This window comes from Heteronotia binoei, chromosome 8 (assembly GCF_032191835.1).
Source record: "Heteronotia binoei isolate CCM8104 ecotype False Entrance Well chromosome 8, APGP_CSIRO_Hbin_v1, whole genome shotgun sequence".
Taxonomy (NCBI): Eukaryota; Metazoa; Chordata; class Lepidosauria; order Squamata; family Gekkonidae; genus Heteronotia; species Heteronotia binoei.
The window spans coordinates 96011090-96037875 of record NC_083230.1 but is presented as its reverse complement, the minus strand read 5'-3'; the positions used below and the strand labels follow the sequence as shown (position 1 = coordinate 96037875).

Here is a 26786-nt window from a genome sequence, read left to right as displayed (position 1 = left end):
TACTGAATCAGACCATTGGTCCACTGAAGTTAGTTTTGCCTACTCAGACTGGCAGTGGCTCTCCAGGATCCCAGGCAGAGGTTTTTCACATCACCTAATACCAGATCTATTAACTGGAGTTGCCGTGGATTGAACCTGGGACCTTCTGTATGCCAAGCAGATGTTCTTCCAGTGAGCCACAGTCCCTCCCCATTGAGTGACCTGCAATATTCATACAATGAGCATGGAACCCTCTAGAGTCTAACATTCAATGATGTTCCCGTGTTGGGGTTATGGGTTGGCTAATATTGGGGATGGATACAAAACACAGAGATCATGGGGCCCACTACTGAAAAAACTTGGATGCCCCTGCCCTAGGCTTTCTGTTGACAGGCTCTTCTGCAAAATGAGCAATGGGTGTCCGGCGGGGATATCTATTCTTCCTTTTCAGTTTGACTGCCTGTCAAAGGGAAGCGTGCTTACAGAAGTTCTGGACCCTCCTCTGCTGAGTTCCAAGGAGAATGGTAGTTACTAGTTACAGGGTTCCTGCTGGGCACATCACAGCCCTCCCTCCAGCGAGGGTGGCATTCCTCTACCAGGGTGCCAGTGGTTAGGGTATCAGACCAGGAACTATGACTCGGGTTCAGTTCCTCATGCACCATGAAACTACTGGATAACCTTGTCCAGTCACTCTTTTTCAGCTTAATTCACCACACAAGGTTGGGCTAGACACATTCAAAGTTTTATTCAGAATGTAAGCTTTTGTGTAGCATGGCCAAGATGAAACCCAAATCAAAAGTTTGCTCAATTTGTTAATTTTACTATTCTGTCACTGGATTTTAAATTCGTACCATTTTGCATTCTAAACAAACCACTGCCTACCAGCTATAAGTAGCTCTGCTCACTGTACCTGATTCCTCGTCTGATGAAGTGTGCTTAGAGCACCCGAAAGCTTACATTCTGAATAAAACTTTGTTGGTCTTAAATGTGCCACTTGACTCCTACTTTATTCTACTACTTCAGATCAACACGGCTGCCCACTTGGATCCATAAACCAGTGTTAATCCAAATCCGCCCGTTTGAAACAGTGAACTGCAGCCAGATTCACAACACGATTTCATGCAAAGAGTTTAACCCTTAATAAGTGTAGCATGTCTAAGTATGCATAAGAGCGGGCCGTTGACGTCGAGAGCTGACTGGCCGCCCATATCGAACCAAATCCACTCTGCCTCCGGAGCGATCTCTTCTTCCACAAACAGATCGACGCGGATAGCTCTTGATGTCGTAATGCCCGCTCTGTGGCTACCTTCAAAAGGATAAAAGCGCATGCGCGACGCAACGACCTATTTCTACCGGTTCCGAATCTCCGCTGCGGCGCGTTCAAAAGTGAGCACGTTTCCTGTCCGCGAAAGGCTGCACGGGTAGCAGAGCGGAAGGTGAGACTTGGGGACTGGGCAGTGCAAGGGAAGGGTGTGTGACAGTCGTATTTCTTAATTGGTTTATTCTGCTGGGCAAGTCAAGCCTGTATTTTTAATTAATTATGATTTAGTGTATTTTTTTACCTAGGGAGCTCAGGTGACATAGGTGGTTCCTCTCCCATCTGCTCTTTATCCTCACAGCAGACTTCTGAGGTAGGTTGGGCTTAGGGATGCCAGCCTCCCGGTGGGACCTGGGAACCCCCCACGATTCCAGTTTATCCCCAGACTACAGAGATCAGAGAATCATAGTTGAAAGGGACCTCCAGGGTCATCTAGTCCAACCCTCTGCACAATGCAGGAAACTCACAAATACCTTCCCCTAAATTCACAGGATCTTCATTGCTGTCAGATGGCCATCTAGCCTCTGTTTAAAAACCACCAAGGAAGGAGAGCCCCTGGGGGAAAAATGGCTGCCTTGGAGGGTGGACTTTATGGTATTGTACCCCACTGGGGTCCCTGTTCTCCCCAGGCTCCAACTGCAAATCTCCAGGAGTTTTCCCAACATGGATCTGACAACCAACACCCCCCCCCCATCCCTGCTCGTGGATGGGAGGGGGACCTGGCAACCCAAATTAGACTGAGGAAAGGTGGCTGGCTTAAGGTGGGGGCACAGCTTGATGACTGACTGGGAATTTGGATGTGGATCTCCTAGCTCTTGTGCTGTTGCTATAACCCCTGTAAAGCTCACTGCTCTGTTTCTTCTTGCTGAGACCACGTTGTCTGCTATTATTCACAAAGCTGCCAAGTAGTTGTGTCACTAGCATGGTGTAGTGGGATAGGATCTGGAGATCCTGGTTGAAATTGCCACATGGGGACCTGGATCTTCAGGAATTATAGCTGATCTCCAGAAATCAGAGATCACTTCCCCTGGAGAAAATGGCTGCTTTGAAGGGTGGCTTCTATGACATTATACCCTGTTAAGATCCCTCCCCTTCCCAAACCCCACTTTTCCTATGCTCAACTCCCAAAGTCTCCAGGTATTTCCCATTTCAGAGATGGCCACCCTACTACTCTTCCATGGAAGTTTGCTGGGTGATGGTGGGCCAGTCATTGCCTCTCAGCCTATCCTAGCTAACAGGGTTGTTGTAAAACTAAAACAATGTAGTTAGCTCCTTTGGGTCTCATTGAGGAAGAAAACAACATATAAATATCCATATAAACAATTATTAATTTCATGGGGGGGGGGGTTGCATGTTCAGTAGCAGCTTTAACACTTCTGTTACATCATAGCAAGTTCCCTCTGTTTTGCAGAACTCTGTTTCTGTCCCTTCTTGTTCTGCTATGGTGCTTACTGCCATCCTGTTCTCCATTAATAGCCTCCTGCTCTATGTCAGGCAGGCTGCTTCCTCCTTAATACATGCTTCTTCATCAAAGCCTTTCTGGAATGACCTTTTTTGTGCTTTTTATAAGACGAGTAACATTTTAGCCCCTAAAGCTGTTCTGATAGGTTTAAAAGCATGTGGAGATGGCCTAAAGGTAAAGGTAAAAATAGTCCCCCATGCAAGCACCAGTCGTTTCTGATTCTGGAGTGACGTCGCATCACAACATTTTCACGGCAGACTTTTTTACAGGGTGGTTTGCCATTTCCTTCCCCAGTCATCTACACTTTACCCTCAGCAAGCTGGGTACTCATTTTACCAACCTCAAAAGGATGGAAAGCTGAGTCAACCTTAAACCGGCTACCTGAACCCAGCTTTTGCTGGGATTGAACTCGGATCATGAGCAGAGCTTGGACTACATTACTGCAGCCTACCACTCTGCACCACGGGGCTCCTGGAGATGACCTGGCAACATAATAAACCAGGAAGGAACAAGGATGGGACTGAGAACCTTTCTTAGCTCTTTTGGTCTTCACCATTGTTACTTCATGTAAAAATGGCAACCCAATAGAGGTGTGTGTGGATTTTGCCTGGCTGAAAAAGCAATGACTTTAATCATTATAACCACTGAGACCTGTTGAACTATTCCCAAACTGCAGCACAGATAGGGCTCTCTGACAGAGGCTCTTCAAGAAATGATGGTGTAGGCATTCCCCTCTCCTTGTGTCCCTCAGAGTCAAGGATGAGGCACATGCAATAAAATGAAATGGTAAAGCGAGATGTTAGAATTCTGAACTGTGTCACTTATCACTCCAGATGGAGAAGGCACGACAGTCCTTTAAACTAAAAAATCCTTGTGCACTGGGATTGTTATGCTAAACTTTTCTTTCTAATGTGCTTATTTACTAAATGTGGGGAGCTTCTTACATAGTGAGGCATTTAAACACATGATGCCACCTCTGGTCTAGAGCGAAGTGCTGCAGTCCATCCCAGTATCCTAAGTTGCTTCATGGGCAGAAGGTGCAGAATCCCGACTTTTGCCTCATCCCTATTGCTTTACACCTACACCATCTCTAACCAAAAGGTTTTCCTAGATCGTAGTCTCGGTAGTGGTGGAGACCTTTCAGCACACAAGCAATGCCTCATTCACCAGTCCAGTACTTCTACTTGGTTGGGCTCTGGGTATTCAGTTACATGTTGCTCTGCCCCCGTGAGCCCATTCAGTGCTGGAGCAGATTTGCTAGTTTCTCTTTTCTCCAGGTGCTCTTGAAACTTTAAACTGTCAGGCCTCGAAGCCAAGTTTGTGCCCTGAGAATTCTGCTAGATAAGAGATTCATTACATTGGATCATGTAAGGAAGTATGTTATGATGAGGCCATGAAAATCCTATGTTTTCTGGGTAATTAGGCAGTAGGGATGTGTGCTTCTGAAATTTCCTTGCCAAAGTTGCCTGTACTGTTAGGTTGGCTCCTTCTTTGAAATAGTTCATTTTAAAAGAAACCTTGTAAAAGGCAGCTCCTTGTATCCTTAATATAATGCAGTTGTTAGCCTTGGACTAGTGAGACCCTGGTTCAGAGCCTTAATAGGTGACTTTGGCAGATGAGTCTTTCAAGCCAACCTACTTAACAGGCTGGGGAGGGGGAAACCAGGTATGCCCATCAGAGCTCCTTGGAGAAGACCAGGCTAACCATGTACATCTTTCCCCACCCCCAGTTGATCCAAGACTCTCCCCATGTGAACTGCATTTGTTCTTACAGTGCTATTGCCAGCCTTAGCAATTCCCATTTAAAAGCAGGTGGTGAGAAGGAGGCCAAGCAGTTGTCAAATGGAATCATTACTGAGTGTCTTGAAATTTGCATGGAGGAGATTGTCCCACAAACCTTGAAAAGTGACCCCTTTATAAAACCCAAAATAATTGTTGTGTGACCTTCTAGGAGCCTCTATGTCTTTGTGGTTGCAACCATGTATATAAACCTACACTTGTATGCAAGTTGGGCTACGTTTGAGGATGACATGAGCACAATGGCATGATGTGGGGCGATGGGAGTTCCTAGATCTTGGCTGAGGATGCCTTCTCTCTAATTCCAGATTCAACACAATCCTTGTGCAGGTCATAATCAGCATCTACTACCCATTTGTAAAATGAGATTTTATTGTTACTATCAGCACTACAATTTCACAAGTTTTATGGTCTTGGTGCTAAGTTACCTCTGTTTAGATTTTAGCTGTGCTACGTTACCTCTGTTTAGATTTTAGCTGTAGTAGTGGAGAGGGTGTCTTCTGATTAGCCTTACTTCTCTATTGATTTCTTAAGATAACATATTACTGTTATTGACTTTTTCTGCATTACTAAAATAATCATAATTGTAAATTGTTATTGTTGTTCATTTTAAGTGTTTTTTGACATGGCTGTTCTCCTTCAGTGGGTGAAGTCATTCATGCTGGTTAGGTCACACCTCCTCTCACTCCAGGCAGGACTATGTAAATTTTGTATGCCTTTCCAGGAGAGAAGCTAGGGTGTCACCCCAGTTTGAATAGCCCTGCCACTCCTGCAGGTCACCAGAGCTTAGTTCCACTTATCTGGGTAAAGAAAGTAAAAATTAGTTCAAAGGCAAAGAAGGCAAAATAAGAAGAGGATCTCATTGATATGGAGGGAGATTCTTCTAGGAAGTTCCAAGGTTCTAGACTTCAGAAGAACAAAGGCTGCCCAAAGGAGATGTTATCCCAGTCCAAGGCTTCAAATGGGGGAGAGGCTGTGCCAGGTTTGAAGGCGCTTTCCCCAGAGATGGCAGAAGGACCAGCAGGGGCCAAGGTTTTGGATCCTTACCCTCCTTACTAGTGGGGCAACGGCTATGGCCTCCCTCCTGCCCATCAGGGAAGCATCAGAAAAGCTGGAGATGGCTGTGGAAGAGCATCAGCACACAGAAATGGAGGCTGTGACCACTAAGGAAGCATCAACGGGGGACGCTGATTGCAACATGGGCACTGAGACAACCATTATTCAAGGGGCCTGGGGCTAATCAGGGGCCATTTACCCAACCATGACCACAGGATGGGGTTTCTAGCTCTGGGTGGCTTTCCGTTCTTGGAGGCTTTTACCATCCCAGCAGGCCTAGCTGCAGCTATGGAAGCTTCCAACAAGTTGAGTGCGCCATTTTTTCCTGCCACTGATGGACAGCCACTGATGGACTGCATAGCTCAGGCCTGGGTGCCTACGCGGATGTGGCCCCCCCCCCATCCTGAATGCCCCCAGATATCCACCAACAACTCGGAACCTGAGAGGGTGCAGAGACAGCCAAGAACTACTCAGGAGATGGGGGTTCCTGAAGTTTTAAGACTTGGGGAAGGCTTTGGCAGTGACTCAGATGGAGCTGTTCCCCCTCCTCTGAGCCTGAGTCCTCACCTCTTTCTCCTGCAGCAGGCAGCTAGGCATGTCTGCAACTATACCTGGTCAGCCTTCAACAGATGGGCCACAGTCAAGTAGGTGAATCCTCTTATGCTGTCTCATCAAGATGTTATCCCCTTTTTGCGCACGGGAAGGAAGAGGGGTCTCAGACCCAAGAACCATAAGGATCATGTAACCGCCGTTGTTGCCGTAATGGGCAACAGAGGGCTGGCCTGTATTTATTTATTTATTTCATTTTCTATCCCGCCCTCTCTGCAAGTGGACTCAGGGCAGCTAACAGTCAATTAAAAACAATGTATGATTATAATTTAAAACAATAACATAGCAATTAAAATACATTTCATGGTGCTACTCAAAACTTCAGTATAGGTGGAAGCATAACTTCCTTTCTTCTGACAGTGATCCTATAGTGATCATAGTTCCTCATGAGTGATATCGGTCAGCAGTATGGCTTCTAAAAGATGTATTAAGCGGTACCTAAAGGTCACCATGCAGTTGGCATCTTTGGTCAAACATGGATTTCCAACGTGCAGCCTATTAAAAATGCTTCAGGTCTTAAATCAACCAACTTTCAAACCACTGAACACCATAGAGTTGAAGCTTTTATCATGGAAGGGTTGCCTTCCTAGATGCCATCACATCAGCAAGATGGGATTCTAAGCTCAGAACTCTATCAGTTAAGAAAGAGCTATGTATGTTCCACAAGGAGTCGGTTGTGTTAAGAATTGACCCTTCCTTCATCCCGAAAGTCAATTCAGCTTACCATCTGAACCGACAGGTCTACCGTCTTTCAGCCCTAGACCTTCACACCCAGAAGAAAAGATGTGGCACGAACTGGACATCAGAAGGGCTCTGGCATCTACATTAAGAGGATGACTTCTTTCAGACTTAGATGCGCTTTTCATGTCTCACAGAACAATGAACCTGGGCAATAAGGTTACCGAGTTTACTGTTGCCCTCTGGATTAAACTGTGCATATGCAAAGCGTATGAGATCCAGGGTCTCAGGATGCCTTCAGGAATTACAGTGCACTCCATGAGAGCAGCTGCTGCATCAGCAGCCTTTGCCACTAGAGCTCCAGTCGAGGAGATGTGCAAGGTGGCGAGCTGGTTATCCTTTGTAACTTTTGTGAGACACTATAAAATTCATCAACAAAATTCTATAGAGGCTGCATTTGGGAGAATGGTTTTCCAACAGGTGTTGGACTAGGTATTGTCTAGTCCTCTCTGTTCTTAGCTTGGTTAAATAACCATTTTGGATGACTTCCCCCAATGAAGGAGAATGAAACATTACCTGAAGGTTTCTTCTCTTCAGTGGGGCAAAGTCATCCAGTTTTCCCACCACAAAAAAAGGAGGGGGGATGAGAAGGAGCTTTAACATATGTGTTAGCAAGTTATTCATCAAGTTCTGGTTAATAAAGTTGTTATAGTTACTTCTCAGGTAGAATGATGTTATTGGAGCTGGGCTATTTTATGTCTGGAAGGGCATTTTATGCCTGGAAAGGCATAAAAAAATTCACATAGCCTTGCCGGGAACGAGAGGTGGCATGAACTAACCAGTTAGGATGAATTCGTCCCACTGAAGAGAAGAAAACTTCAGTCAAGTTCAGTGTTTCTTTTGGTGATCTTTTGCAAGGCTGTTCTGAGTTCAATAATATTTTTTTGCCATCAAGTCACAGCCAACTTATAGCACCCCACAGTGTTTTCAAGGCAAGAGATGTTTAGAGGTGGATTGCCATTGCCTGCCTCTGCATAGCAATCCTGGGCTTCCTCAGCTGACTCCTGGTTAGCTTCCAGGATCTGAGGAGAATGGGCTAGCCTGGGCTATTCAGGTCACAGCAACATGTTATTCCTGACTGTTAATCGTGGGTTGACTGGTGTGTGAATTAATATGGAGGCTGCCTCGCGACTTGGTTTTACTGATAATGCAGTCATTAAAAAATGCTACGAGTAAATATAGCCATATAGAACAGAGGTGGCGAGGAAGCCACATTTGAACAAGATCTGGCCCTGACAGTGTTATTAAATGTCACCACATTCATATCTGCCCCATTCCTCCACAGTTCTCCTCCTCCTCAGTTTTAACCAAACTTTAATCAAGATATGCTTAGAAAGCAGTAACTGACTCTGCCCTTTCACTCTACACATCTCTTGCAGCTTCATCTACTTGAGCTTTTTTTCAGTTGGGGTGAGTGAGGACTCAGGGTCCCCAGGGAAGGAAGCTTCTTCTAGGGGACCAGCCAGGTCCCTCTGCAGCAGCAGCAAGACTAAGCTAGTGTGGTGTTGTGGTTAAGAGTGTCGGAATAGAAACTGGGAGACTTGGGTTAAAATCTCCAGTCTCCTATAGAAACTTCTAGGTGACCTAAGACCACTTGCAGGCTCTCAGACTTACCTGCCTCAGAGGATTGTTGTGAGGATAAAGTGGAGGAAAGGAGAACGACTTAAGCAACCTAGAATTCGCATTGGAGAGAACGGTGGAGGTATTGAAGTTTTGCCTTTTTTTTTTGTACCGCTCGATCATCCTGCATTGCTGCAGTGATTAAGGAAAGCAATTTGAACTCACTTTTAAAAAATTCTTTTGAGGTCCCAGTGTTTGTGTATAACTTCACGAGAGCCTTCAGCTTCCCAGTATGCCAACGAGATGGGAGCTGCAATTCTTAAAGCAGATCAGCATTGTCTCGTTTGATTATGCCATAAAGACTAACAGGAGTACATGCTAGGAGTTGTCTGCCACCCTTCTTATGTTCAACTAGCAGTTTTCAAGTAATCTTCTCTCCTTTTCTCTAGCAAGTTGTTACACATATGCTCCTTTAACCCTCTGAGATGTCCTCCAGCCTCTCCAACTATGCCTTGCGGATGGCCCGCCTGAGTGCACGGATATTCGGAGAAGTTGCTCGGCCAACCAACATGAAGTCCATGAAGGTTGTGAAGCTGCTCAGTGAGCTGCCCATGGCCAAGCAGAAAGGGGTCTATGACTGGTATCCTCCCCACAACACCTACTCCAACCTTATGAGGAAACTCCGCTTCTACGGCCTCTACAGGTAGTCCAGGCAACCAGGGGTGGGTGGGTAAGCAAAGGAATGGTGGAGGACCACAAGGAAAGGGGTTGTGTGCTTGGTTAAGGAAGGAGAGCTATTGAAGGGTTGCAGCAGGTGCAAATAGAATGGGCCTGCTTGGGTTTCATGCAGTAGAGGGGAAGGAGCAGTGATAGATCTCATTCACATGCCAAATCCAGCAGCATGACTGAGATATTAGTCTTTCGATAGGGAACAACCTGAAGCCTCATGATTTCCCTCCCCGAAGCTGCCTTACACTTAGAATAAGAGATTGGATTTATACTCTGCCCTTTACTCAGAGTGGCTTACAGTCTCCTTTCCCTTCCCCACAACAGACACCTTGTGAGGTTGGTGGGGCTGAGAGAGTCCTGAGAGAACAACTCTGAGAGAACTTGTGACAGACCAAAGGTCACATCAGCTGGCTGCATGTGGGGTGGGTGGGGGTGGGGAATCAAACCTGGTTCTCCCAGATTAGAGTCTGCATTCTTAACAAACTGGCTGTCTCTTAATCGGACCACTGGTTGATCAAGGTCAGTATTGTCTACTCTGATTGACAGTGGATGTCTAGGGACTCAGGTCTTTCACAGCTCCTATGATCTCATCGTTGTTTAACTGGAGGTGCCAAAGTTTGAACCTTGGATGTTCTGAATGCCAAGCAGATGCTCTGCCACTGAGCCATGGCCCACTCCTCCATCCACAATTCTTCTGAGAGGCCGCTGAATTGGAGAATGTTGCTTTAGTCATTTGCAGAGCACCATCACCAGTTCACTCTCTGGAGGGTAATAGCTATTCTGGGTGAGTGAATGGCCAGTTGTGTACTTTGACTTTATGAGGGGGGACTGGAGCAACCTAGACAAGTCACTCAAGGTAGCAAACACTTTAGGGGGAAGTAGAAGTCCAGTAGCACCTTTAAGACCGGGGTGGGGAACGTCCGGCTCGAGGGACATAAACGGCCCTCGAGATCACTTAGTCTGGCCCTCGGGGATTGCTGGGCTGAGCCAAGCCACATGGCAGCCTCCCTGGAGCCCAGCTGGCTGGTGAGGATCGTGGGGCCCAACCACGCTGTGCAGCAGCTTCCCCAGAGCCCAGCTGGTGCTACCACCTGTTCAGTTTGCACTTGATTATCACAGATGGTATGGTCTAATATGCTAATGAGTGTGTGACCTAATATGCTAATATTGGGGGATGTGGTCTAATATGCTAATAAGTTCTGCCGGGATTTTTCTACAAAAAAAGCTCTGGACCTAAGCATTTGCAGCAGGTCAGCCGGGGGGGGGTGTGTGTGCCAAATTAGGCTCTCCCCACATGACTGCAAATAGAAAAACAATTATTTACATTAATTTTGCCACCCTGAATTGTTCTTCCTCGGCAGAACACTGTTTTTTAAGTTGACAATTTTTATGGCCCATGAATGATGTTATAAATATCCAAATGGCCCTTGGCAGAAAAAAGATTCCCCACCCCTGCTTAAGACCAACAAAGTTTTATTCAGAACGTAAACTTTCGCATACATGCATACTTCAGACAATGGAAGAAGGGGGTACAGTGAGCAGAGCTACATATAGCCAGTGGGCAGTGGTTAAGAATGCAAAGTGGTACAAAGTTAGAATGCAATGGCAAAATAGTGAAATACATAAAGAACAGTTTGTAGGGGGAAAGAGTGATATTCCTTCTTTGTTGAGAGCATCTCATGTTTCCTTAAATATCTCCCCGATAGTGAATTAAGCAATGAAATATTGCTCCTCCAATGAGGTGTGGACTTCAGAGCTCTTTCTTCTTAGAGACGGCACTCGTTTCTATTTTTAATCCTGTATAAGGGCCATCCAGGTGTTCTCTGTGCTTCTGGGGAGTGGAGGGGGGAAAGAGTGGAATAGCAAACCTGCTCATTTCACAGGGGGCCTTCCCTTCGACACAGAAGGACAGAATTTATACGCCTGACTCTTGCAGTGCTCTGTTTTAGCTGCTCTCTTGATCAGAAAAAGGATCGCACTGCTGCTTTTTCAGAAACGCATTTGGCTGCAGGCAGTAGACGCTTTGACGAGGGTGGAATAAAATTAAGGCCTGAGAGGAGGTACTTTTGTGAACGTGTAACAATATTAGCAGCTCAGCAACCTTAGGCCGACGATGTCTTGCTAATGGACTGGTACGGCTGCTGGGGAAGTAAATCAAAATGGAAACTTAAATTCAGTACATGGCTTCTTAATTAAAAGGAGGTTTATTAATAGGCTTTAAACCTGTTATGCTTGCTGCAGCCAAATAAGGCATGTGTGAGATCTTCCCACACAGGTTGCATTAAAGGCCCTCTTTCCACCTGACCTCTTGGAATATTTTATGTGGACCAAGGCTCAATAGTGTCCTGTTGCTATAAGGTTTCTGGTTTAGTAGTGGACAGAGAAGACCGTCTGGGGACAGAAAGTCGTGACTTCTTAGCTACACAGAGAAGGTGTACTGATTTTAACTATTGCTTTCCAGTAGTCCGCTTATGTGATGCAAAGCCTGGGTTTCTGAAGCTGCATAGGTTTTCTTTCATGAATAAAAGCAGGGCTAAAGGCCTTGTGTTGTGGGAAAGGGGTTTTGGAATATTTGCCAGTGGCTCCAAAAGTGAGGAAAAGAACTATGTTTCACAGCAGAAAGGTGTGATGCTGCCTTCGACAGAGTGAAACCACAGCTCTGTCTAACCTAGCAATATCTGGGATCCAGACTAAATTCGCAATTCCTGTTAACACCACCTTCCTACTGCAAAGCCTAACTTCTCATTCCTCAGAGTTCCTTCCCCTCTAGGATCAGTGAGGGGAGTGGGCAGGAAAATTCCATTCTGGCACTGTAATATTTTTTTTTGGACCCAGCCCACAGACTGGCAGCGACTAGCCAAAGGTTCCATCAGAGGCGTTTCTGAGCCTTTGCTGTCTGCAATCCACTTCCATTGGAGAAAGTGGGACCCTTTGCAGCCAAAGCATTGGCTGCATTGCATTGTTATGGCTCCCCCAACCTATCCAATCTCATTACTTCCTGTTAAATTCTCTGGACCCTGATCTCGTCCCAACCTGCTCTGGCTTTTCCTGCTACCCAGGGGTTAACTTGCCAAAAACTTCATGATTGGCAGAGGCTCTGGGCTACTGCTCTGTACTTTGTATGAGTATGTAACTTTCTTTCAGGCACTTGTTTTGTGTATAGTGGCCTTTAAGGTTGAATGCAATAAGATAGTGCAAAGCAAGTATTTGCAAACCTCTTATCTGAATGCTTTGAATAAACTCCAGCTTCTTAGAGCTGATTATAGGTGCAGTTTTTAGGCCTCTTTTTATAGACTGCGGGTCCACTTTGGGTGTGATCCAGCACCATATACATACATTGTTGTACTTTGCACTTCTTCACCTGCTCCTCTTTCTCTTTCCCCCCCATTTGCTTTTTAGACTCCTCTAAGATTGGTGTAAGAGCTGAGAAAGGAAGGCAAATCTGCAAAGAAAAATGTTTGTGCCCACCAGAATGTTATAGGATGATATTTTCAGTCAATGTTTCCTCTAAGCTGCAGTCTTGTGAGCAAAAATTCTACTTTGTGAGATACTGGTATTAAAGTTGTGAGCTACTGGCTAGGGGTGTGCAAAAAAAAAATACGGAATTACACGGATTCGGAAATACATGGGGCCAAAAAAATATGGAATAGCGTGTATTTCCTATTACCGTACTCGGAATAGCTGCATATACGGTAGATGCGCGGCTGTTTCCGAGTATATGACCCCATTATACCCTGTGGCCATTGAAATCAATGGCAAAATAAGGTATATTGGAAGCCGCCTGGAGGAGAGGGGGTTTGAGAGAGAGACCCCAAATTTGCAGGGGACCTGCAGGGGACTCTCCCCTACAAACTCCCCAGCTTCAGGGCACTGTTCCACACAAAACCCACAAGGCAAAAAAAAAAATTGGAGCAGGGGGTCCAATTCCTGGGGCACCCAAAGCCAAACCTAACTACACACCAGAGAATCTTTATAGGACCCAAATGCACTACATCCCTCTATCTACTCTATGAACCCTGCAGGCCTGGAACTAATATAAACCCAGTTGCCAACGTCACTGCCACACAAAACACAATCTGCTCAAGGTCTGCTCTGCAGGCTTCAGTAAACCCAGATGCCAGCTCTCCAGCCCTGCCCCAAACAACACAGGGAGAGCTGGCCAAGCACAAGCTTGCTGGTTCTGAGTCTCTCACCCAGGTGCCAGCTTCCCTGCCACAAAACACACAATCTACAGATGCCAGCTCTCCAGCCCTACCCCAAAAACACGAGAGCTGGCCAAGCACAACAAGCCTGCTGGATCTGGGTCTCTCACCCAGGTGCCAGCTTCCCCCCCCCCAAAAAAAAAAAACACCAGAACCAGGAAAAGGGACAACAGGAGAAGGCCAAGAAACTCAACTGTTAAAAAAGTGACCTTTTAAACAATGAAAATTAGGCCAAACAGCCCCCCCACCCAAGAACCAGAACCAGAAGAGAAAAGGAACAGCAGCAGCACAACACAGCAGCAACAAATCAAACACAGAATCCTTTTAAAACAGTAAAAAACTTAACTTTTCACAATACAGGAACTTTACCAACCCCTCCCCCCCCCAAAAAAAACCTTTATCCTAACCCCAAGAAATCCAAGCCACCCAAATCAAGAAAAGTAAAAGGACACTGCGCTTTTAAAAGTCCTCTTACTAAAGTAAGATACGGGCAAATTGGCAAACCCCCCACCCCACCCCAGGCTCCCACCCCCAGCAGAACCCCCTAACCCCAAATAAGCTACCCAGTACTCACCCACCCAAATCTGGATAAGTAAAGAGACTCTGAGTCTTAAAAAGTCCTTTTACTAACAAAAATAAAAACAAGAACCCCAAGACTGTCTTACCTTAGAGACGTCTTCTCTTCTCAAGGCAGGTCAGGAAAGGCTGAGAGAGCAGCAGCAGCTGAGGCCAAGGGCCAGCGCAGCACAATCTCTCTCTCTCACACCAACACACCAAACAACAGCAATGGAATGGAGTCCAGCCAGGCAGACTCTAACCCTACACAGAGCAGTTTCAAAAAATAGCACTGCTCTGTGATTGGCCAGATAACACTGTTTACTTGGATACCCAAGTAAACAAAAGAACAACAATGTAGCTGATGGCTGAGGGATTAGCCCAGCCATCAGCTACACAAAAGCCCTGCAAAGCATGCATTTGCAATGCATTTTGCAAATGCATGCTTTGGATTGGCTGCTGGGGCTCCTCTCCCCCCTCCCTCCCTGATCCCAGGTAGGCTATGGGAGAGGCGGGAAAAGACTTCCAAAGGCGGGAAAGGAAGCAAGCAGCTCCCCTGAGGCTGCAGAAACTCCTTTCCCGCCTTTTCCATTGACTTCCGTATACTTCCGAATACCTATACAGAAGTACATGGGGAGCCATATACGGCTCCCGTTTACTGACCTGAAAATGGAATCGGAAGTATACGGTGCCATATACTTCCGAATCGGGTGATTCGGTGGTCTATGAGGTTCGGCCTAGCTGAATGCACACCCCTACTACTGGCATTAAAGTTGTGAACTACTGCATAAATTATTGTGTTCTGGGTCCATTTTTCCTGAGCTAAGACAAAAATGTGTGAGCTAGAGGCTAAAAATCTGTGAGCTAGCTCATGCTAACTTAGCTTAGAGGGAACACTGTTGTCAGTCATATTGCTTTGTGGATTAAGGATAGATGGATGGCATTGGGATCTGATACCAAGGTTCAACAGTTAATGATACAAAAAGCGCAGTGCTTTGGAGTTTCTTAAGGAGGCGTTACTTTCAAGAGGAAAATGGAGCCTTTCACTTTCTTTGGTCTGAGAATTACAGGCACAATCAGTAGCATCTTTAGTGGGAGGTGTAATGGACATCAAAGTGAAAGATATTAGGAAATTGGCTCTGCTGGAGAGAGTAAAAGGATATGGTTCCAACCCTACCTAACATCCAGCCCCTTATTCACTGTTACACTTTGTCTTCAGCATGCAGGGATGAATCAATTTCAGAAAAAGTGCATTAAGTTAATTGACTGCAAAGAGATGCTGCTTCTAACTCATTCAATCCCATTTGCTTCTGTCAAGTTTTTCAAACTACATGATTGTTGGTTCTCTTGATAGGGATTTAGAGATCATCTGCCCCCAGCTGTTAGTTTAGTTCAAAAGCTTGGGTCTGGAGGGAAAAGAGCTTTGGACAACTGGGGTCATTTCTCATCTGTGTAGCTTCTGAACATAAGAGAAGCTATGTTGGATCCGGTCATTGGCCCATCCAGTCCAACACTCTGTGTCACACAGTGGCCAAAAAACCAGGTGCCATCAGGTCTGCCTGTGGGATCAGGACACTAGAAGCCCTCCCACTGTGTCCCTCCCGAAGCACCAAGAATACAGAGCATCACTGCCCTAGACAGAGTTCCAACAATACACTGAAGCTAATAGCCATTGATGGACCTTTGCTCCATATGTTTATCCAATCCCCTCTTGAAGCTGTCTATGCTTATAGCTGCCACTGTGGTAGTGAATTCCATGTGTTAATCACTGCTCAGCAATTTCATTGAGTGCCCATGAGTTCTTGTATTGTGAGAAGGGGAGAAAAGTACTTCTTACTCTACCTTCTCTATCCCATGCATAATCTTGTAAACCTCTATCATGTCACTCCTCAATCGATGTTTCTGATTGGATGTTTATAGGAGAAGATCTAAAATCCTGGGATTTGACATGCAAACATTCTTTGCCAAAAACCATGCCCTCTCCACTTAAAGGATTTCTGATCAATGTTGTTGAGAAAGACCTGTGGTTGAAAGACCTTGTGTTGAGTTTTGTGATTGGCATGTTTGACAGCCCTAAGTCTCTCTGTTTAATACATAGAGTATTTGAATGGTGTATAGGCAGCTGGACCCTCTTCTCTGTGTTTAATACATTGTGTATATTTTTAGCTAACAGAATAATTCTGTAAAAGCAGAAAGCAATAGCTATGCCGCATATTGAAATATGATCTGAAACAATGAGACCTTGCAGTCAAAGAAAGAATTGCCTTTAACAGACAAGGAACCCCAGTGAAATATCATGAGATATTTTGGCCCTAATTTTGTGGATTTACTTGGATGTTAAGATGTGTGTATTAGGTTGCATATAATATGGAATTAGCTGGTTGCTTCAGGCCGAGCAGGACTTTGCAAGGGGATTTTCTGTAACCATGAGAGAATCCCCTTTTACCTCCTTACTGTATTTGGGAGCTTAAATTAGTTAAGATTGGTACGATCCTAACAGAAGGCAGGAGTGAAGCTGGCAGTATCACTACCCAACTTTGGAGCCAGTGTGGGCTCACCCTAAGTTTTTGGCAGGCCATTTGCTTACACCAGAGTTAGGGTTGTTTCTTTGAAAATTAAAAGCTGGTGTCAGCCTGATGTGTTTGTTTATTTGTTTGTTTTTTTAAAAGGTCTTAATGTAAATGAATTTTTTGAGATGAATGAGGTGGGCAGGAGACCTTTTGCAAGCAACTTGAGGCAGTTGCTGTATGTCCAGGGGACACGTGGAAGGCAGCATGGAAACTGAGCTGCTATACAGCAGTGGGGTGGGGGAATGCTGGTGGGGCTCAGCACCTCTCTGTGCACTTCTGGGCAGAAAATAAATTCAATGCTAAAAAAACATTCTTGCCAGTCTTGTTTTTAAGGGGGGGGGGGAATACACAGTGCATTTTATATTGCTGTCTGCTTTGGTGTATCTTAAGCTGCCATGAGTCTTAGGCATGATATAAATTCTTTTAATAATAATTGCAGAGTTGCTGTCTGTATATATGTGTGTGTGTGTGTGTGTGTGTGTGAATTGCTGCTATTTCTCCTGCTGAGGTGGTGTTGCATCTGCATACTTCATTGCCATTCTTAATGTTTTAGCGGAGAACCTGTAACACAGTGTGGGACTGAGGCTCTGTGCATTTAAAGTTCCTGGCTGCTGTGCCTCTTGCCAAAGCATTTCTTGCACCACGGCTGGGAATGAAAGTCTGTCCAAGAGCTGCCGCAGTTTGGAGGAAACCGAAATTGATCCCATTCAGTGTTAGCTACATTCCTTAGACTGTGTGCAGGTGGTGTTTAATTATCATCCAGCATTTAGCAATTGCCTGTGTGTGTGCATAACAGTTTTGTGTTTAGAGAGATGCTTTGTCCTGACAGCTTTGTTGAAAACCATTGGAACATCTAAGATCTGCCTACAGGGAACATAAATTTGAATTTAAGACCATAGCATCAAAATAACTTTTTAATGTTTTAAACTGTTTTATGGTTTTTATGTCTTTTATATGTTTTATGCCTACGCATGAGTATGAGCCTGATTCGGCGGGGAGGGCAGAATATAAATGGAATTAAATAAATAAATTTATGCTGTCCTTAGTTTTCAACCTGGTTTCGTTTCAAGAGATGTATGTATTCATCAATCGTATTCTGATCACTTCCAATGTCGTAGCAGACCCACATTTCCAGATGCAGCTTCCCAGGAAAGAAATGAAAAATCCACAGCCTTATGATTAAGGAATAATCTTGAATCTTCTTGCCAGCCTCAAAGTTTTACATCTCTCTTCACTGTTAGCAACAGAAACATAAGTTCATAAGTTCAGAAGCTTGCACCAGTTTGAGCCTTAAATAAACAGTACCTACATTATGTTTTTCCCCCTTAAAGGATCTCACCATCCTCACAATCCAAGCAGCTAAAGGAAAATTTTGCTCAGAGAATCACTTGAATAATAAAGGTAGATTTTCTGTCATCTCTTCTAGTGGAGAGCATCACCTGCCACTGATTCTTCTGGTTTAGAATAAGAAAATTTCTAGTCAAAAAGGAGTCTTGTATTTGTCAGTTTTTAAGGTGGCACAAGATTCCTGTTAATGTGTGTGTCGAAGCAGGCTAAAAATTCCCTCTGGAATTATTTTTACCTGTTCTAACAAAGAAGCACTCCTGCTCTAAGTGGAAATGCCACAGATCAACAAGCCCACTTGTTGTCTGCTCAGTCTAGGTGGTGCAAATCAGTTCCCCAGTAGGAGTTACTGCCCCATCTTACAGATTTTCTGCACAGAAAGTTTAGGGAAGCATGCCTCCAGCTGCCCAGCATGTGTATTAGTCATGAGCATCCAGTGATACATATTTTACAGAGGAGTAGGTGGTACAGAAAGTGATACGCAATGAGTTCACCAGTCCGTTCACAAAAGCTAAGGACCTGCTGCTCTGATCTGCACATTTCAACGGAGTGCCTTTTCTCACTCTCTTGTGTCCTTCTCCTTAGGGATGAGCATGAAGATTTCAAAGATGAGATGAAAAGACTGAAGAAGCTACGTGGAAAAGGACCGCCAAAGAAAGGAGAAGGAAAGAGAGCGATGAAGAGAAAATAGCATCATTCCTGTATTTAATAAAATATTTTTGTTTCATTTAATGATTTGATTGATTCTTTTTAAATCCTTTTTCTCCACGTAGCTCAGGATGGCAGATATCATGGATTACCTGCATTTTATCCTCACTGCTGGAAGCAGATGCTTCATGGTAACTGGAGATATGAACCTGGGACTTCCATGTCTTGGTCTAATTTTGGCTCTAGCACACCATTGCACACTGGTTCCAACATCTGAGTGGAGAGCCAGCTTCCACTTGCTTTTCAGCTTGAAGGGGAATTTGTCAGAAAGGCACAGAATGACAGAGTTGGAAAGGGCCATACAGACCATCTCGTCCAACCCCCTTGTTCAATGCAAGATCAGCATAGAGCATCCCTGAGAAATATTAGTCCAGCCGCTGTTTAAAGACTGTCAGTGAGGGGGAGCTCACCACCTCGCTACGCAGTTGATTCCATTGTTGAACAACTTTGGTGTACCCACAATGTCCTTGAAAGCCTCTTCTTTGAGGTGTAGTTAAGGGAAATACTACTTTACACAGGAAGTGATTAAGATGTGGAATTCCCTGCCAGAGGATGTAGTGATGGCCACAGGAATAAACAGCTTTAGAAGGGGATCAGATTCATAGAGGATAGGTCTGACAGTGGCTATTGACTGAGGGAACCCTCCACATTCAGATGCACTGAGCTTCAATCCCAGAGCCAGAAGGCAACAAAAGTGGAAGATCTTGACTTCTGCCCTGTTGTTGGCCCTCTAGAGGTACTGGTTGGGTACTGTGTGGGACAGGAAGCAAGACTAGATGGACCATTGATCTGATCCAGCAGGGCCTTCATACACTCATAATGTATGCAGGTGAGGCCAGCAGCATAGTTCTTGCCTGGCCCATAAGAACAGCAATGAGAAACTGGGAAAGATCCACCAAACAATGCATTTTTTCTTGTTGTACTGAAGTGTAGATTTAAATATGGGTCTCCTAGGTTCTAGTGCGACACTGGAACCACTGCAGTAGTTCTTAAGCAACCCAAGTGCTTAAAGTGCTTCACATTGCAATCCTTATCAAGCCAGTATTCCCAGTCTCTTAACAGGTACATATGAACATATGAAGCTGCCTTATATTGAATCAGTCCCTCGGTCCATCAAAGTCAGTATTGTCTACTCAGATCGGCAGCGGCTCTCCAGGGTCTCAAGCTGAGATTTTTCATGCCTACTTGCCTGGATACTTTTTAGTTGGAGATGCCGGGGATTGAACCTGGGACCTTCTGCTTACCAAGCAGACGCTCTACCACTGAGCCACGGTCCCTCCCTAGGTAGCTAGTGCAGGGTAGCCCTGACCTGTAAGGCCAAGGCTAGCCCAATCTCATCAGATCTCAGAAGCTAACTGGGGTCAGCCCTGGTCAGTACTTGGATGGGAGACCACCAAGGAAGTCCTGGGTTGCTATACAGCGGAAGGCCATGGTATAGCAACCCAGGTTCATTGCCTTGAAAGCCCTCCTGGCTTGCCACATCAGCTGTGGCTTGACAGCATAACTAGTAAAATATCATTTGAACATATGAAGCTGCTTTATACTGAATCAGTCCCTCGGTCCATCAAAGTCAGTATTGTCTACTCAGATTGGTAGCGGCTCTCCCGGGTCTCAAGCTGAGGTTTTTCACACCTATTTGCCTGGACCCTTTTTAGTTGGAGATGCCGGGGATTGAACCTGGGACCTTCTGCTTACCAAGCAGATGCTCTGCTACTGAGCCACCATCCCTCTCCATGGTTAGCGTTGGGCTACCGTCTGGGAGATCCAGGTTTGAATCTGTACTCCGCTGTGTAAACTTGCTGAATGACTTGGGCCAGTCACTCGCAGGCTAACCTCTCTCACTGGGTTGTTGTGAGGAGAGTGGAGGAAGAGAGAACTATTAGGTAGGCAACTTTGTGCCCCTGTTGTGTAGCAAAGTGGAGTATAAACATTTAAATAAAAATGTGGGAAGGAGCATTGGGAAGGAAGCTTGTCTGACAAATGTTTCAGCCTCAGCTTGGGATTAAACCATAGCCTTCTAGTTTGTGCTGTTCATTTAGTAAAATATTTATCCGCGAGGTAACTATTGTCTTACACCCGCAAACTGGGATGTGGGATATCAGCTTTTGTTTTTGCTTCTCAGGTAGAACTGACTGACCTTTGTTTTCCACAGCATGGCAGCTTTAATGCTGTCATATAATATTAAAATGAGAGCCATGTAGTGCTTTTTATTAAGACTAACAAAGCAATTTTTGTGTTCTCTAAACTGTTCATTAGGTGGCATTTTTTTTTTAATGGGGTTGTGAGGGGAGAAAGGCAAGGGAGAAAGGTTTCAGACCATGAACTTTTCCTCTTGCCTATATCATGTGCAGAACACCATGCAGGTTTGAATAAATAAAAGGGTGCTGGCAAGTTGCCTCTTCCTAAAGAGAACGGTAGCCTCCCATTAATGGCCAAAAATGATCTAGCTTGTATACAGAATAGCTAAAATGAAAAACGGCCCTGCCCCAAAGAGTGCAATCAGTTAACAATGCGGTATATTTCACAGGCATTTTTTCCCTTCTCAGTCTGCCTGATTAATTCACTTTTTTAAGCATAATATCAGAGCCCCGTGGCACAGAGCGTTAAAGCTGCAGTACTGCAGTCCTAAGCTCTGCTCACAACCTGAGTTCGATCCCTGGCGGAAGCTGGGTTTTCAGGTAGCCAGCTCGAGGTTGACTCAGCCTTCCATCCTTCTGAGATCAGTAAAATGAGTACCCAGCTTGCTGGGGGGGGGAAGTGTAAAAAAAGTGGGGAAGGTAATGGCAAACCACCTCGTAAAAAGTCTGCCGTGAAAACGTCGTGAAAGCAACATCACCCCAGAGTCAGAAATGACTGATCCTTGCACAGGGGACCTTTCCTTTCCTAAGCATAAGTTGGAGTTGCTGTTTGGATAGCAGAGGGGGGGCTTGTAGGATTTCAGCTCCCATTTTGCAAAAATTAGCATATGCCAGTTTCTTGGACTTGCTCATTGCTGAATGATGCTGAGGTTAAAAATAATTCTGATCTTAGTTCTTTCTTTGGATTCTCAAAGGAATACATTTCTTTATTCCTGTTTCATTTTGGAGAATCCATGATCATGTATGTCAACAGTGCAGTATTATTTTAGGTAGAGGAGTTTATAGCTCCATAGAGAAAGCGACTTGTGAATGACCCTAGCTGATTAGTCAAGAGACCATTCACAAATGAACTAGAAGTGGGGGATGGGGTATATAGCAGGGGTGGCCAACGGTAGCTCTCCAGATTTTTTTTGCCTACAACTCCCATCAGCCCCAGCCATTGTCCATGCTGGCTGGGGCTGATGGGAGTTGTAGGCAAAAAACATCTGGAGAGCTACCGTTGGCCACCCTTGGTATATAGTAATATCAGTTAAATAGAGGGGACCCTAGTTCTTGGAAATTCTGCATTTGTTCAGATGGACAGTTGTTGCTCTTAAAGATAAATGTGGGTCGAAAGCAATACTAAAGTATGACTTATTTCAACATTTGTATGAAGGGGGTTTTTGACATTCAAATCTTCGGTTGACAAGAATATATATATAGCTTTTTAAAAAATGTTTTATGTTCTCAATTCTGTCCTACAATAACAGTATATTTGATTCAAAGAGCTCGAGTCTGGTTGAAGATCTGCCACAGAGTGTACCGGTCCATAATGACCTGTAGCAGTAGGATACACATTTTTGTTACACTCCTGTTTGGAATGTTTACCGCTGATATTTTTGGAATAACCACCTGTTTTTAAAAACCTTCAGTGTAGACTTAAAACTTCCCCTTACGTCTTGATCCTGTATATCTCATTTATTTCCCACCTTCTCTCTCAGAACATTTTAAAGATAGGGAAATCTCATATGTAAATATAACAGCCCTTTAAATTGGATTAGGTTGACAGAGATCAGCCCAACATCAGCCAAAATGAGTGTGAATTTGAGCCCTGGTCTGCTGGGTTCATTACCAGATCTCTGCTATATGATATTATTCAATATCCATAGAGTGATATGATGTCCTCCCTCCACATTTTGGAATGTGCTTTACTGTCGACAGTTTTCAGAAGGATTTTCCACAGGATGCTAGCAGGCAAAGCAGAACTGGTCCTGCTAGTCCTCTCAAGTGTCTGGTGGAGCATCTTCCATTCAGGTGGGTCAAAGAGCATTCTCTTTCAGTCCTTGCCACAGTTGAGTGTTGTGTTTCTGCTGGGAAGGTAAAGTCTCATCCACAAGTGAGCCTAGACCTGTCTTTCCAGTTTCCCTCTAGCTATTCCTGGGGGGGGGGGTCACATGTTCTCCAACAGCAGCATTTTAGGGTACATTTGGGGCTGCTGTGGGAGAGAATTGGCACAAAATGTCCCTCATCCCTGTCCCCATGGAACTTCTAGCAGGATCCAAACCACTCACTATAAGTCTGTCATATATTTATAAAAATGCCCCCTGAATGATTCAATTTTGCACATTCTGTAGAATTTTCTACTCAGAAAGGTGAGTGCTCCTTGTTTTGCTGACCTACATCCCAACATCAGGGTCATACTCTCCAGATTGAGATACTATCTAACAAACCACTTGGAGAAGGCAGACTTAACTTGATAGACCACATGGCCTTCTTCTTGGCCTTCTCAAATTATGCTGCTCATGTGGTCTTCATGACTAATTTTCTTACAGGGATCTTATTTTAACAGCTGTGTGTCAGACCTACATGGCAGTCAGTGTATCTGGAAGAAGTAAGTTTATTGTGCATTTGTTGAAGGCATGGGATCTGGGCAGGTATATAACATGCTATCATATTTTGCCATTATACAGTTAACTGATTGGAAAACCAAATAAAGAACAACAGTAACCAGCTACAATAATATTCAGACAAACCCCATCAACTATTTGCACCTGGCGTAAGAGTAAAGAGATGTAGTAAAGTACATTCAAATGTACAAAAGAAACAGTCTTAATGGATATAAAACCCCATTTGTTAGTCTGTTAAGAAGTTTGTTTTAAAAGCTTCAGTGAGGGTTACGATGGAAAGCTGCTATGAGTTCATATCTCCCCCCCCTCACTGCACACACATATTGCTCTTTATAGTGCTCTCTTGTATTGCTTTGAATATTTCAAACAAGAAGGGAGCATTTCTCAGGGAACCCTTGTCTCTCTCTCTCTCTCTCTCGGCTTGGCTTCGCGAACGAAGATTTAAGAAGGGTGCAATAGTCCACGTCTGCTGCAGGCTCGCTGGTGGCTGACAAGACCAATGCGGGACAGGCAGGTCCGGCCACAGTGGCTGCAGGGAAAAGTCTGATTTAGGGTTGGTGCTGTAGCAGTGCGATTCTTCCTCAATCTCCTTTTGTCCTCAAGACCAGCTATGCGTGCGTTCTCAAAAGAAGAAACAGCCTGGTGGATTGTGTGCCTCCATGCTTTGCGATCTGAGGCTAGGTCAGACCATTGGTGATGGTTGATGTGACAGGTGCCAAGGGACTTCTTCAAGGAGTCCTTGTACCTCTTCTTTGGTGCCCCTCTATTTCGATGGCCGGTGGAGAGCTCGCCATACAGGGCAATCTTGGGAAGGCGGTGGTTGTATCCTCTATGAGACCAACCACTATTTTTTCTACAGATTCAACCAAATCCATCATTTGCTTGTCTTATTAATCAGCTGTAACACTTCTTTTTTAAAAAGTCAGGTGTGTAGCTGTATTGGTCTAAAGCAACAGAACAAAGTTTGAGACCAGTGGCATCCTTAAGACCAAAGAAGTTTAATTCTGGTCACAAGCTTTTGTGTGCATGCACACTTCTTTAGCTACATTAAAACAGACTTCAACAACCATTACATATAGGTAGAGAAGGGGGGGGTTAGTTGCTAATTGGAGTCAAGATGTATAAATAAGGGCTAATTGGAGTCAAGATGTATAAAAAAGTGATATAACTAAAATTGGATTATAGCAGTTGATGAAACTTGTGAATAGCAGCAAATTAGCATATAGATAATAAAAGAATTAACAAACAGATGCAAGAACTGAGTGACTTAGCATCTGTTAAGAACCTGTTATCTCTGTTAAGCCCTGGGGGTTCCATTATCCTGAGTGTTGTAATAACTTGTAATTCAGCTAACTCCCATTCTAGTCTTTCAGGAATTCATTTGCAATAAAACAGCTACTTTGACGTCCCCCATCGAGTGTCCTGGGAGGCTGAAACGTTCTCCTACAGGTTTCTCAGTTTTGTGGTTCTTGATGTCAGATTTGTCCATTTATCCTTTGGCATAGGTTTTGACCTGTTTGCTCTATGTAGAGAACTGAAGGGCATTATGGCAATTAATGGCATATACAATGTTAGAAGATGAACAAGTGAATGTGCCTGAGATGGTGTAGCTGATGTTTTTAGGTCTAATAATTGTGTTGTCTGAGTGTATGTGGCAGCAAACTTGGCATCTGGGTTTATTGCAAGCTCTGGTACCAGTGCACATGTTCAAACTAGATGTTGTATTATCATGGGTGAGTTTTTTCAGATTGGGGGGCTGTCTGTGGGCAAGAAAAGGTTCCCCCCCACCTTCATGTTTTATTATTATTATTTTAATATGTTTTATTATTTTACTGTTTTAACTGTGTAAGATGTTTTAAATCCAAAAATTATGTTAGATTTTTATGTGTTGTGAGCTGCCCTGAGCCACTTCGTTGGGAAGGGCGGGATATAAATTTAAATAAACTTGAAACTTCAGTACTTGTGAAAGTGAACTGCCATTATCCAGTAGAGGTTATAATTTGCTGTACAGTGCATTGAACTGTTCTGAGTTAAGAGCTGTATGTGACCATTAGTGATAATTCTATTAGTGTCTCTTTTGGGACAGGCTGTGAGTAGAACATCAGTTACTAAATGATCAAGGACAATATATTTTGGAAGAAGAGCCCAGAAGATATAGAAAAGTTCAGATCTGAGCACTGGCATCTACCACAACGGGCCTCTCTTAAATCCTAGGCAATCACATGACAGAGAAATGGCCCTTCCATTGCTCTTGTGGAATATTATTTATTTATTTATTACTTTAGACTTTTATCCCGCCCTCTCTGCAAGTGGAATAGTCTGCCTGAAGAGGTCAGGAAGCCTCCCATGCTTCTGTCCTTCCACAACCTTTGCAAAACAGAATTGTTCAGGAGGGCATTTCTATACAGGTAATAGGACTGTATTATTTATTTACTTTAAATTTATATGCCACCCACTCCATGCGGACTCTGGGTGGCTCACAGTCATAGTACAACAATAACAATACCTTATAATTATAAAATCAAAACACATATAAACAATTTATAATTTAAACTTAAGAATGGTGCTATAAAATTTCCTACATAGGCAGTCCAGCTTCATTTTAGTTCAGAAGTATTATAATGGAATGGTTTAGGAAGGTGCTTTTTACAGAGAATGGGGCTTTGGACTAGACCACTGTGTACAGTGTGCATTATATGTTCACTGTATAGCATTGTTTAACTTAACATCTAATATTTTTAGCTTTGTTTCAAATTTCTGTAATCGTAGTCCTATTTTGTTGTTTATGAGATGCCTCATCCTACTGAATGCATTGTTATACACTATGTAATTCACCTTAAGTATCAGTAAGAAAGGCGGACTACAAAGAATTTAATTAAAAATAAAGGAATAACTGTATAGTAGAGTTGGATACAGAGCGGGAATATGCCATAGCAGAAATTAGGTGAGTAGGAGAATGTGTATCAAGAAAGTTTCAGAAAAGGGTTTCAAGACCAGTGAAAATAAAGGGAAGTTTGAGTGACTTGTACTTCTTTCCCCCCTCCCTTTTCTGCCATAACTCTTGCATGTAATCTGTGTATTCCAGAAGTCACTTGGTGTGGGTGAAATCTGTGAGTTTGACTGCATGCATCACATTAGAAGTGGGGAAAACAGAAGCGTGGGGGACTAAGAATCAGTTCTTAATTAAAATCACCTCCAAGCAGTGAATCCAGAGCTATCCTCCTTCATGCCCATGTTGTGATGCACAGCAGGCATTGTATGAGTCAGGCTATCCACAAACATAGCTGCAGTGATCTGGCAGCAATTTCTACAGTCACAGTGGGGTTGATTCAAACTGATGCTCTCCTGGGACTCACTGATGGGGCCATCTGCTTTGTCATCCACATGACTGCATCCATGGGGATGTGCAATACATG

General features: G+C 44.2%; 1 protein-coding gene across 1 annotated transcript; it reads left to right on the top strand.

Moving 5' to 3' along the window:
- The first annotated feature begins 1293 nt into the window (after positions 1–1293).
- On the top strand, positions 1294–18650 carry MRPS33 (mitochondrial ribosomal protein S33). Its single transcript, XM_060245679.1, has 3 exons — positions 1294–1415; positions 8968–9221; positions 18504–18650. Exons 2-3 carry the CDS (start codon positions 9004–9006, stop codon positions 18607–18609), a joined length of 324 nt encoding a protein of 107 aa, XP_060101662.1. The 5' UTR covers positions 1294–1415; positions 8968–9003; the 3' UTR covers positions 18610–18650.
- The last annotated feature ends 8136 nt before the right edge of the window (positions 18651–26786 follow it).